The following is a 12,939-nucleotide window of genomic DNA, read 5'->3' as shown; positions in this document are numbered from 1 at the left end:
GGGGAACATAAAAACTGACTGTAAAAGCTTCTACAAATCTGTGAAGAGAAAAAGATTAGTGAAGACAAATGTAGGTCCCTTACGGTCAGAAACAGGGGAAATTATAATGGGGAACAAAGAAATGGCAGAGCAATTAAACACATACTTTGGTTCTGTCTTCACAAAAGAGGACAAAAATAACCTCCCAGAAATGTTAGGGAACCAAAGGTCTAATGAGAGGGAGGAAGTGAAGGAAATCAGGCTTAGTAAATAAAATAGTGCTAGGGAAATTAATGGGGTTAAAGGCTGACCAATCCCCAGGGCAATAATCTACATCCGAGAGTACTAAAGGAAGTGGCCCTGGAAATAGTGGATACATTGGTGGTCATTTTCCAAAATTCGATAGACTCTGGAGCAGTTCCTACAGATTGGAGGGTGGCAAATGTAACCCCACAATTTAAAAAGGGAGGCAGAGAAAAACAGAAAATTACAGAGCAGTTCGCTTTACATCAGTCGTGGGGAAAATGCTAGATTCTATTATAAAGGATGTGATAGCGGAATACCTAGAAAGCATAAACAGGATTGGACAAAGTCAGCATGGGTTTACGAAAGGGAAATCACGCTTAACAAATCTACTGGAGTTTTTTGAGGATGTAACTAATAGAATAGATAAGGGAGAACCAGTGGATGTGGTGTATTTGGATTTTCAGAAGGCTTTTGATAAGGTCCCATGTAGGAGGTTAATGTGCAAATTTAAAGCACATGGGATTGGGGGTAATATACTGGCATGGATTGAGAATTGGTTGGCAGACAGGAAACAGAGAGTCGGAATAAATGGGTCTTTTTCCGGGTGGCAGGTAATGACTAGTGGGGTACCACAGGGATCAGTGCTTGGGCTCCCAGCTATTCACAATATAAATTAATGACTTGGGTGAGGGAACTAAATGTAACATTTCCAGTTTGCAGACAACACAAAGCTGGGGGGGAAAGTGAGCTGTGAGGAGGATGCAAAGAGGCTCCAATGTGATTTGGACAAGTTGGGTGAGTGGGCAAGTGCTTGGGAGATGCAGTATAACGTGGATAAATGTGAGGTTATCCACTTTGTTTGTAAAAACAGAAAGGCAGATTATTATCTGAATGGTGATAGATTATGAAAGGGGGAGGTGCAACGAGAACTGGTGTCCTTGTACACCAGTCGCTGAAAGCAAGCATTCAGGTGCAGCAAGCAGTTAGGAAGGCGAATGTTAACTTTCATTGCAAGAGGATTTGAGTACAGGAGCAAGGATGTCTTACTGCAATTATACAGGGCCTTGGTGAGACCATATCTGGAGTATTGTGTGCAGTTTTGGTCTCCTTATCTGAGGATGGATGTTCTTACCATGGAGGGAGTGCAAAGTACATTTATTAGGTTGATTCCTGGGATGGCAGGATTGTTGTATGAGGAGAAATTGGGTTGACTAGGCCGATATTCACTAGAGTTTAGAAGAATGAGAGGAGATCTCATCGAAACCTATAAAATTCTAACAGGACTAGACAGGCTAGATGCAGGGAGGATGTTCACGATGGAGTCCGGAACCAGGGGGTCACAATCTCAGGATACGGGGTATGCCATTTAGAACTGAGGTGAAGAGAAATTTCTTCACTCAGAGGGTGGTGAACCTGTGGAATTCTCCACCACAGAAGGCAGTGGAGGTCAAGTCATTAAATATATTCAAGAAGGAAATAGATATATTTCTTAGTGCCAAAGGGATCAAGGGATATGGGGAGAAAGCAGGAACAGGGTACTGAATTAGACAATCAGTCATGATCTTTTTTGAATGGCAGAGTAGGCCTGAAGGGCCAAATGGCCTACTCCTGCTCCTATTTTCTATGTTTCTATGTTTCTATTTCTTACACTCGCTTCTAAGAGCTTCTCAAAGAGATGGAAAAGGCTGAGCTGGGGTGACTGCTCTCCTGCTGGTTTTTAAAACTCCAACTGACTGTCCAAAGTGAAACCAAAACAATATCTCAAGAGTCAAGCCTCCTGAAGCCTATAAATCTTGACCTGTCACTTCTCTGTAAACATCTCCCCCATGTCAAAAGGCCCCTGCTGGGTAATTATCTGAAGACCTGTGACTTCCAGTAAGGGTTGTTTACAAACCAAGTCCAAAAGTCCTTACGATGACCTTTTTTAAAAAAAAAGTCCAGCATCTATGGAATCCTTTTTTCAGTTTGAAAACACAAGTCCTCAAAATGTAACAAAAAATGGAAGTACTTTCGTAACATCTGAAGCCCGGCTGAATAAACAGTGACATTGTACATTTCCACAGGTTGTAACCCTTAGTCTCCTAAATAAACACTGTACAGTTCCACAGTAAGTAACCCTTACCCTGCTGAATAAACAGTGACTCTGTACAGTTACAAGGTAAAGTAACCCTTACCCTGCTGAATACCCTGTGCGTTGGTGGTGAAGGGAGTGAATGTTGAAGGTGGTGGATGGTGTGCCAACCAGATGGGCTGCTTTGTCCTGGATGGTGTTGCACTTCTTGAGTGTTGTTGGAGCTGCACTCACCCAGGCAAGTGGAGAGTATTCTATCACACTCCTGACTTGTGCCTTGTAGATGGTAGTTAGGTGTTGGTGAGTCAGGAGGTGAGTTACTCGCCGCAGAGTTCCCAGTCTGCGACCTGCTCTTGTAGCCACGGTATTTATGTGGCTGATCCAGTTCAGTTTCTGGTCAATGGTAACCCCCAGGATGTTGATAGTGATGGATTCAGCAATGATAATGCCGTTGAATGTCAAGGGAGATGGTTAGATTCTCTCTTATTGGAGATGGTCATTGTCTGGCACTTATTTGGTGCAAATGTTACTTGCCACTTAGCAGCCCATGCCAGAATGTTGTCCAGGTCTTGCTGCATAACCACACAAACTGCTTCAGTATCTGAGGAGTTGCAAATGGTACTGAACATCGTACAATCATCAGCAAACATCCCCACTTCTAACCTTATGATAGAGGGAAGGTCATTGATGAAGCAGCTGAAGATGGTTGGACCTAGGACACTACCCTGAGGAACTCCTGAAGTGATGTCCTGGTACGAGATGATTGGCCTCCAACAACTACAACCATCTTCCTTTGTGCTAGGTATGACTGCAACCAGTGGAGAGTTTTCCCTTGATTCCTATTGACTTCAGTTTTGCTAGGGCTCCTTGATGCAACATTCAGCCAAATGCTGCCTTGATATCCAGGGCAGTCACTCTCACCTCACAAATTCAGCTCTTTTTTCCATGTTTGGACCAAGGCCGTAATGAGGTCTGAAGCCGACCCCTGGTGGATCCCAAACTGAGCATCGGTGAGCAGGTCATTGCTGTTTTAGTGGCGCTTGATAGCATTGTTGACGACACCTTCCATCACTTTGCCGATGATCAAGAATAGACTGATTGCACGGTAACTGGCCAGGTTGGATTTGTCCTTTTTGTGCACGGGACATACCTGGGCACTTTTCCAGCTTGACGGGTAGATGCCAGTGTTGTAGCTGTACTGGAACAGCTTGGCTAGTGGTGTGGCTAGTTCTGCAGCACAAATCCTCAGTGCTACAGCTAGGATGTTGTCAGGACCCATACCCTCTGCATATCCAGTGCTTTCAGCCATTTCTTGCTATCACATGGAGTGAGATAAAGATTCCCTTCAGGACACCGGGGAGAACTCCCATGCTCTTCTTCAAATAGTGCTGTGCAATCAGTGAGAATCATAGAATGATTACAACACAGAAGGAGGCCATTCAGCCCATCAGGTGTGTGTCAATTCTCTGCAAGAGCAACTCAGCTAGTCTCACTCACCAGCCATTTCTCCATAGCCTTGTAAATATTTTTTCTCTTCAGTGCTAATCCAATTCCTTTTTGAAAGCCACAATTGAATCTGCCCCTAACACACTCTTTGGAGTGAATACCAGATTCTAACCACTCTCTGCCTAAAAATGTTTTCCTCATGTCACGATTGGTTCTTTTGCCATTCACCTTATATCAGTGTCCTGTGGTTCACAAAAAAGCAGCAATAACCCTTGGGGATAACCACTGTCTACCATCCTCCAGTCTGAAAAACAATCATTTACCATGACTCGCTGTTTCTATCCTTAAGCTAGTTTTTTTATCCAAGCTGACACTGACTCTCCTATTGCACAAGCCTCAATTTTGTTAATCTGTTTTTTATGTGGTACTTTGTCAAACACTTTCTTAAAATCCATATAGAGTACATCCACGGCATTCCCTTCATCAATTAGATTAGTCAAGCATGATCTCCCTTTTATAAATCAATGCTGGCTATCCTTAACTCAAACCTCTCCAAGTGGGTTAATTATTTCCCTGATTATTCTTTCTAAAATCTTACTCACCACTGATGTTAAACTGTCCAGTCTGTAGTTACTGAGACTGTTCTTAAACCCTTTCTTGAATAAAGATGTGACATTTGTCACTACCCAATCCTCTGGCACCTCCCCCATATCTAGGGAAGGTTGGAAGATTATGACAAGCCCTTCCACTCTCTCCATCCCCACTTCCTTTAGCAACCTGGGATGCAAGCCATCCGGTCCAGGTGACTTACCCACTCTACGCATAGTGTTACGACCGAGGTGGGAGGAGTGCACTGTCTTTTCTAGTTCCACTTCTCCACAGGTCACAACATATATTTAAATATTTACCCAGTTACCAATACAATCTTATACTCTACTCTTTATCCCAAAATAAAATACACCAACTTTAATGAACAACAAAATTATCAGTTTATTATAAAACAAGACATAACCAGTAACAAAGCAAAGCATTAACACACAGATTGAAATATGGAAGTTCCATTTTACCTTAGCCCCTCACATACACACACAGGTTAACCAAAAAAATAGAGATTTTCTCTTGAGAGCTCTGTTACAAAAAAAAACACAAAAGAATACTTTTGCCAAATTCTTGCTAATTCTTGAAGAAAAAAAGAGAAGATATGGAAAGATGTCAGTTGTCCCTTTTTGGGTTGGCGTCCCCATTTCCTTTAGCAACCTGTGATGCAAGCCATCTGGACCAGGCGACTTACCCACTCTAAGCATAGCATTATGACCGAGGTGGGAGGAGTGCACTGTCTTTCCTAGTTTCACTTCTCCACAGGAAAAAATAAAATCCCATGGGATCCAGGGAAATGCAGCAAGGTGGATACAAAATTGGCTCAGTGGCAGGAAACAAAGGGTAATTGTTGACGACTGGTTTAGTGACTGGAGGGCTGTTTTCAGTGGCGTTCCGCAGGGCTCAGTACTGGGTCCCCTGCCTTTTGTGGTGTATATTAACGATTTGGATGTAAATGTAGGGGCATGATCAAGAAGTTTGCAGACGACACTAAGATTGGCCGTTTGGAGGATAGTGAGGGAGGATAGCTGTAGGCTGCAGGAAGATATTGATGGTCTGGTTAGATGGGCAAAAAAGTGGCAAATGGAATTCAACCTGGAGAAGTGTGAGGTGATGCATTTGGGGAGGTCAAACAAGGCAAAGGAATACATGATTAATGGGAAAATACTGAGAAGTGTAAAGAAGAAGGGGACCTTGGAGTGAATGTCCACAGATCCCTGAAGGTAGCAGGACAGGTCGATAAGGTGGTTAAGAAGGCATATGGAATCCTTTCCTTTATTAGCCGAGGTATAGAATATAAGAGCAGGGAGATTATGCTGGAACTGTATAACTCATTGGTTAGGCCACAACTTGAGTTCTGTGTGCAGTTCTGGTCACCTCATTACAGAAAGGATGTAATTGCACTAGAGAGGGTACAGAGGAGATTTACGAGGATGTTACCAGGACTGGGAAAATGCAGCTATGAGGAAAGATTGGATAGTCTGGGGTTGTTCTCCTTGGAACAGAGAAGGCTGAGGGGAGATCTGATTGAACTGTACAAAATTTTGAGGGGCCTGGATAGAGTGGAGGTGAAGGGTCTATTCACCTTAGCAGAGAGATCAGTGATGAGGGGGCATGGATTTAAAGTGATAGTTAGAAAAATTTGAGGAGGAAAACCATTTTCACCCAGAGGGTGGTGGGGGTCTGGAACTCACTGCCTTGAGGCAGAAACCCTCAACTCATTCAAAAGGAGTCTGGACATGCACCTCAAGTGCCATAATCTGCAGGGCTACAGACCAAACGTGGAAGGTGGGATTAGAATAGGTGGATCGTTTTTCGGCCAGCACAGACATGATGGGCCAAGTGGCCTCTTTCTGTGCCTTAAACTTTCTATGATTCTATGAAATACGCATAGATACTGTCACTGGGATCTTTCTAGAACAGTTCTTTTCAGGCGACGTTGAAGATCAGTTTGGCAGGCTTTCCAGGAGAAATGTGACAACAGGGGTTTCTAGCAGGCCTTTCAGCAGAAATGCAGCACCAGTTTCTCTCTTTCTTACACTTGATTTTCAGGAGGTTCTCAAAGAGATGGAAGAGGGTGAGCTGATGGTGACTGCTCTCTTGGCTGGTTTTCTCCAACTGCCTTCAAAACAGTTCACACCCCAACACACTGTCCAAAGTGAAATCTTGACCTGTCACTTCTCAGTAAACATCTCCTCCAAGTCAAAAAGCCCCTGCTGGGTAATTATCTGAAGACAGGTGACTTCCAGTAAATGTTGTTTTCAAACAAGACCTCTCAGTGTCCTTTCAGTGAAAAAAAATCCATGGAATCCTTTTCAGTTTTCCCAAATAAAACAATGTACGGAATTCTAAAATACAAGTTCTCAAAAAAAACTTAACAAAAAATATAGAAGCACCGTCATAACAATAACCAGCCTTTCCAGTACATCCTGCCTATCAATTTTCACCCCATCCATTACCTCAACCATCTCTGCTTCTACCGATATTTTGTCAGCATCCTCTTCCAGCACCGATACAAAATACTTATTAAGTATCCTAGCCTTGCCCTGTGCCTCTAAACATATATCATCCTCTTAGTCCCTGATAGGCCCAGCCCGCCTCTCACTACCACTTACTATTTTCCTGCTGATAACAGATTTTTTGGGGGGTTCCTTTTTATGTTAACTGCCACTCTATTCTCATATTTCCCTCTCCACCAATTGTACTTGACCTGGTTTTCACTTGAAAAATTCACCTGACATCATGATGCCCTTTACAATATTACTATCCCAATTTATATTGGGATAATTAAGTCCCCCATTATTACTCCTCGATGGTTCTTGCATTTTTCTGCAATTTCCTTACAAACTTGTTCCTCTATATATTTCCCACTAATTGGTGGTTTATAGGAAGCAGACAAGGGCTTGGTTTATTTCTATAAATGCAAGTTATTTATTTTTCTTTACACACAAACTCCACCTTGTGCTTCATACTGAATTTCACTTTATGACCTTCAGACATGTGTTCTACCCTTCCCCTTTCAGCCTTGGCAAAGTCTGCAATGGGTTGAAGAGACTTTTTAAGTGACCCGCCCCTCCCGTTACGGTATCTGGCTGCTCCGGAGACAAGCCCACAGCTGCTCCCGGTAACCGGACTGCCTCCAGTCTCACTGACAGGCGGCTACTCCCGGTTGAATTGCCGCTAGCTGCAGTTTCCAACAAAATCCCTTTTCAAGCCGCGGCCGCTGAAACGGCAACTTCGGCCCCGTGACGTCACCGTTCCATGAGCTACTATTGGCTGAGTGCGCCGCCACTCGTGGTTGTGGGGGCGGGTTCTAGCCCTCGGGCGCCGCTGATTGGCGGAACCGCCCGTCTCGGGAGGATACACTGTTGCAATTTCACATCTGATCGCTCAGTCTCCGCGTTCCATCCGGACTCGGTTCTCAGCGGCGGACAGACTCCCTCGGCCGGCCCTCAAACTCCCCTCCAGCGGCGGACAGACTCCCTCGGCCGGCCCTCAAACTCCCCTCCAGCGGCGGACAGACTCCCTCGGCCGGCCCTCAAACTCCCCTCCAGCGGCGGACAGACTCCCTCGGCCGGCCCTCAAACTCCCCTCCAGCGGCGGACAGACTCCCTCGGCCGGCCCTCAAACTCCCCTCCAGCGGCGGACAGACTCCCTCGGCCGGCCCTCAAACTCCCCTCCAGCGGCGGACAGACTCCCTCCCCCCCCTCAGACCTCAGTCTCTCCTCCAGCTACCATGGCTAACGCTTTCACCGCCGATGCCAACTTCAAGGCCCTGGCAGACTGGCACAAGCGGAACAGTGCCGGCCTCAATCTGAAGCAGATGTTTAAAACTGAGCCCGATCGGTTCAGCCGCTTCAGGTGAGTGCGGGGTCGGGAGCTGCTCCTGGGATAAGCTGAGTGTGGATTGTGCAGTGTTCAATCCCACTGGTTCACATAGTCAGCAGCTTGTACAGGCATGGGGAGGGGGGTGAATTGCCCAGTGGCTTTTACAAGAAATCTGTTCCACGGACATGCACGTGATTATTTCCCCCCCCCGGGTGGGGTCCCCTACAGGAGGGGCAGTTCTCCAGCCTTCTCTCCCCGTGTACGTGCCACCTAACACGGGGCTGCGAGCACATTGACTTTCTGCTTAGTCACTCAGTGCGTGTGGTGTGGAGCCGCAGCACGGAGGGGGCACAAACCCTGGCAGCAGCCCGCACCCACTCAGTGTTTCCCTGCAATAATGTCAGAGAAAAGCACTGCTGACATTGTAATAACACGGAGTCTAGTCCCAGGTGGACGCTGGGCTGGTTCCGTAGATCGGAAACCTTTAGAGTGTGTGAGGATCAGAAAGTGATTGATCTGTTTACAGGGTAGTGGCACTAATTGGTTAGCTCTTTCAACGGGCCGGCACAGACCCGATGGGCCGAATCTCCACCTTTGTTGTAAAATTCTCCAGCAAAGTGTGTGCTGATTTTTGGAGATGGTGGGGATGCAGAGATCCTGTCTGGGAGCAGAAAGTGATCGACTGTGAATGGATTGATGAGCCTTTGATACCACCACCTTCTCAAGGTCACTTAGGGATGGGCAATAAATTCTGGCCTGACCAGTGACGCTCGCATCCATGAAACAAATATTAAAAAAGTGCTTTCCCTTTAGAGACCCCCCCCCAAATATAAACTGGACTTTAACAATGTGACATTTGTAAAAATGGGTTGCTGTAATTCCCAACTGGTGACTTTCACAGGGAGAGGTTTTTCTGTAATTAGTTCAATTTGTGATCACTGCGATGCGAATAAAACTCCAACAGGCAGCGCTGAGAACACTCCAGCTTAATGTCACTCCCTCTCTCTTCGCCATGGGCATGACTGCTTTTCAGTGAGTTGCTGAACTGCATCTTCCAGGGAGAGTTCATTCATCTGATGTCGGCTAGAGAAGAATTTGGGGGGGGGGGGGGGAGTTACAGCCAGCCTCTGTCTTCATAAACTGGCCAGAAGGACAAGCGGTGTTTCCACTCCTGGTCAATCAGCCCCTCCTGGATGGTGGGTGCACTGGAATATCAAGTGGAATGATGCTGTAATGCACCACATAGTCAAACAGCATGCCAAAACACACTTGTTGGAGGTTATCAGGGATTCATGTAATTGTAAGTCAGTAGGGAGTCAGTGTTCAGGAAATGATGAGTGAAAATAATAAGGAAATGGATGTGAGTTAACAGGATCTAGAGATACTCTAAGATATAGTGTGCTGCTAACATGTCTGTGCTCAAACTTGAATAATTTTCCTGATTGTTGCGATACCTTCATTTTATTGGTCAATGCTCGGTAGCAGTGAGTAAAGCAAATCAGATAAAAGAGCAAATTACTGTGGATGCTGGAAATCTGAAAGCAAATCAAATGTTGAGTTGCATTGTAAGGTTGACATTGAGCTGAAATGGTGAGGTAATGCTACCATTTCATAAGCCATTGCGACTGCACTTTGAATGCTGTGTACAGTTCTGCTCACCACAGTACAGGGAAGGATATTGCAACTATTGAGAAATTATAGAAGAGAGCAACCAGAGTGATTGAGGGGGATGGAGGGATTGGATTATGAGGAATGATTATGTAAACTGGGCATGTTGTCACTGGAAGGGAGAAGATTTGAAGGGAATTCAATTGCGATTTTTAAGATTCTAAATGGACTACATGGACGGTGATAAACTGATTCACCTTGTCCAGAACAGCAGAACCAGAGGACCCAGCCTGAGTTCAGAGGGGAAAATTCGAAACTAATCAGTGGACATTTTTATTTCAGTGAGTGAGTGGACAGTCTATAGAACTGAGTCCCTAGCGAGGTGGTGAAAGCAGTTAGATAGATTCATTCAAATGAAATTAACACATTGGGATCCAGTACGTGAGCAATTTGAGACATGACATACAGTAAGTGTAACATGCTCAGGAGGAGCAGGTGAATTTGGGCCTATGGTTGCCAGTGCTCTCCTCCACAGAGTTTTCCTCACCTCACGTTTGGGTCTATTGTAGAGTAATTGATAGAGATTGATACAATGATAATTAAGTTGATTGTTCAACGACCAGGATGAGGAGAGGTGACCCGGATGCAATGTAGTCTTTTTTTTCATCCAGCGATTGCCATGTTCTCCGGATTCCTCCGCTGAAAGGAAATGCTGCAATTTCGTAACTGATCTGATGCAACTTGACCAAGCGTGAGGAGTCTGGAGATCCATGAATAGCTGTCGGAATCTCACCAGCATTCCTTACTGGCACTATTGTGAACCCTGATTGCACAGGGTTAAGGGGAAGAGAGAGACTGAGTGAAATGGACTGTTAGTTATGTATTTGCTGTTTCATTATCTCCAGTGGGTCTGATATGGAGTTCTGGAAATATTATCTCCCCTGCACCTCCTCCCTCCTTCACTCTGAGTTTGCAGAGTGTGGGTCATATCCTGAACACTTGTCTGAGCTCCGTTACTGAACTATTAAAGCAAATTTGAAATCAGTTTAAACTCATGAAAGTATTGAAAAGGGGAATAAGTAAAGTATAATTTTTAATGTTAAATTATAAAATGCAGCTCATTCTCATTCACTTTTTTAAAATATATAATATGAGTATTGGTTTCCTTCCTGGTTTACATGCTGTGCTCTAAATTGATGTATGAACTTGCTTCCTTTATTTAAACAGGATTTTTGTGTGAACATCAGTTAGATAACTCCTTGTCGGGGCTAATGTGGTTTGTGGTGGTATTTGGACTTGTAATCCAGATAACATGGGTTCAGATATCACCTTTTGAGCTTTTGAATAGAGTTTTAAAAATCTGGTCTCAGTAAAAGTGACATGGAGCTGTCAGTTTGTCATAAAAACCCAACTGGTTTACTGATGTCCTTCCTTTAGGGAAGGAAACTTGCCGTCCTTACCCAGTCTCGGCCCATGTGTGACTCCAGTCCCATGCCAACCTGGCTGACTCTTAACTGCCCTCTGAAATGGCCCTGTGACTGGTATAAATTCATCAGATATTGCACACCTTCACCATATGGACTGCAGTGATTCAAGAAGGCAGCTCAACGTCACCTCGAGGCAACTGGGGGATGGGCTGCATACTGAGTGATTTTCTTTTTAGAAAAAATCAGTCCCTCCCCTTTGTTCCCGGACAGATTTAACCCTGCAGCTGACTTCTTGTAGTCGTATACACAGGCTTGAAGATCCATCTGTTCAACAGGAGCAAGAGGCCCCAATTGATTCAGTTGCTGAAATGTTGTCTTCCTATGGTCATAATCCTCCCTGCTAACACGACTCTGGGGGGATGGCAGTGGGGGTGTGTGGACAGTAGTTAAATGAGAAACCAAAGGCGCAGTCGATGAGCAGGGTCTTTGGGACTTTAAGTAGGGAAATGATAGTGAGGGATTTGTACTATGGAAGAAAATTCCAGAGAGTCTGTGTGTGGGGGCAGGTTGGGGGGTAAGAAACAAATAGCTTGTGTAGTACAGTCAGTGAAGTATTTTTTTGAAGTGTAGTCACTGTTGTAATGTAGGAATTGTGGCAGCCAATTTGTGCACAGCAAGCTCCCACAAACCAATGAAGGGTGGCCATGTGTCCAGTTTGTGCCAAACTCTCTGAATCTGGCTCTGTGCTCATTTTAATTAATTATATCAGAAGGCCTTAAGCTCGTAGGCATTTTTGTGTGGGCCGGCGGGCCGGGGTGAGGGGGGCAGGCCGGGTGGGGGGCAGGTGGGCCAGGGGGCCGGGGGGGAGTGGGGGGCAGGCAAGCCGGGGGGCCAGGAGGGGGGGGGCAGGCGAGCCGGGGGGTCCGGGGGGCAGGCGAGCTCGGGGGTCCAGGGGGCAGGTGAGCCAGGGTGGGGAAGGGGGGCTGGCAGGCGAGCCGGTGGGGGGGTGGGGGGGGGGGTGCAGGCTTGCTGAGGGGTCTGGGGGGGCAGGCGAGCCAGGGGGTGGCGGGCAGGGCCTGTATCTGGTATTCTTGGCCTTCTCTAGTGGTCATCCTACAGCAATGTGATGTTGAGCAGATAATCCGGCTTTGAGATGTTGATTTGAGGGATAAATATTGGCCTGGACACTGGGGAGAACTCCCCTGTTCTTCAAATAGTGTCATGAGATCTTTTACATCCACCTGAGAGGGCAGACGGGGCCTTGGTTTAACGTTTCATCCGAAAGATGGCACCTCTGACTGTGCAGCACTCCCTCAGTACTTCATTGGAGTGTCAGCCTTGGGGGTTTTTTTTGTGCTCAAGTCCTGGAGTAGGACTTTAACTTAAACCTTCTGGTTCAGAGGAGAGAGTACTGCCAACTAAACCATGGCTTTAGGCACTGGAATGAAACCGCCTTCAGTTTGATTATGGTGGAAATTCCATGATCTGTACACAGTTTTAAGGCGTTGGGGAAGGATTGTTGGGATGAGTGCTCGGGTTAAGTGGATCCTGGTCCCTGTTATCTGACAGATGGGAGTAGCCAATCTCTGCCAAGAACTGAGTCAACTACCTGCAGATTCTTGCAGGCATGATGAGAAATATTAAACATTGCTGACTGAGATACCCATCAGTCTGCAGCCCATAGGTGGAGCAGAGTGATAGACCCTGTCACAAACACAAGGTTGTGACTTGCACAGT

The 12,939-nt window shown here is 45.8% G+C and overlaps 1 protein-coding gene across 1 annotated transcript in view; it reads left to right on the top strand.

Annotated features, from left to right (window-relative positions):
* Nucleotides 1–7,676: 7,676 nt before the first annotated feature.
* gpib (glucose-6-phosphate isomerase b) overlaps nt 7,677–12,939 on the top strand; it is a 52,165-nt gene continuing 46,902 nt past the window's right edge. The window contains exon 1 of the mRNA XM_068049041.1: nt 7,677–8,200. Within this exon, the coding sequence (XP_067905142.1) occupies nt 8,076–8,200 (125 nt within the window). The 5' untranslated portion in view covers nt 7,677–8,075. The remainder of the gene's footprint in view (nt 8,201–12,939) is intronic.

Source organism: Heterodontus francisci, chromosome 17 (assembly GCF_036365525.1).
Source record: "Heterodontus francisci isolate sHetFra1 chromosome 17, sHetFra1.hap1, whole genome shotgun sequence".
NCBI lineage: Eukaryota > Metazoa > Chordata > Chondrichthyes > Heterodontiformes > Heterodontidae > Heterodontus > Heterodontus francisci.
Note: the sequence above shows the minus strand (reverse complement) of the source record. Positions and strands in the feature narration are given on the sequence as shown.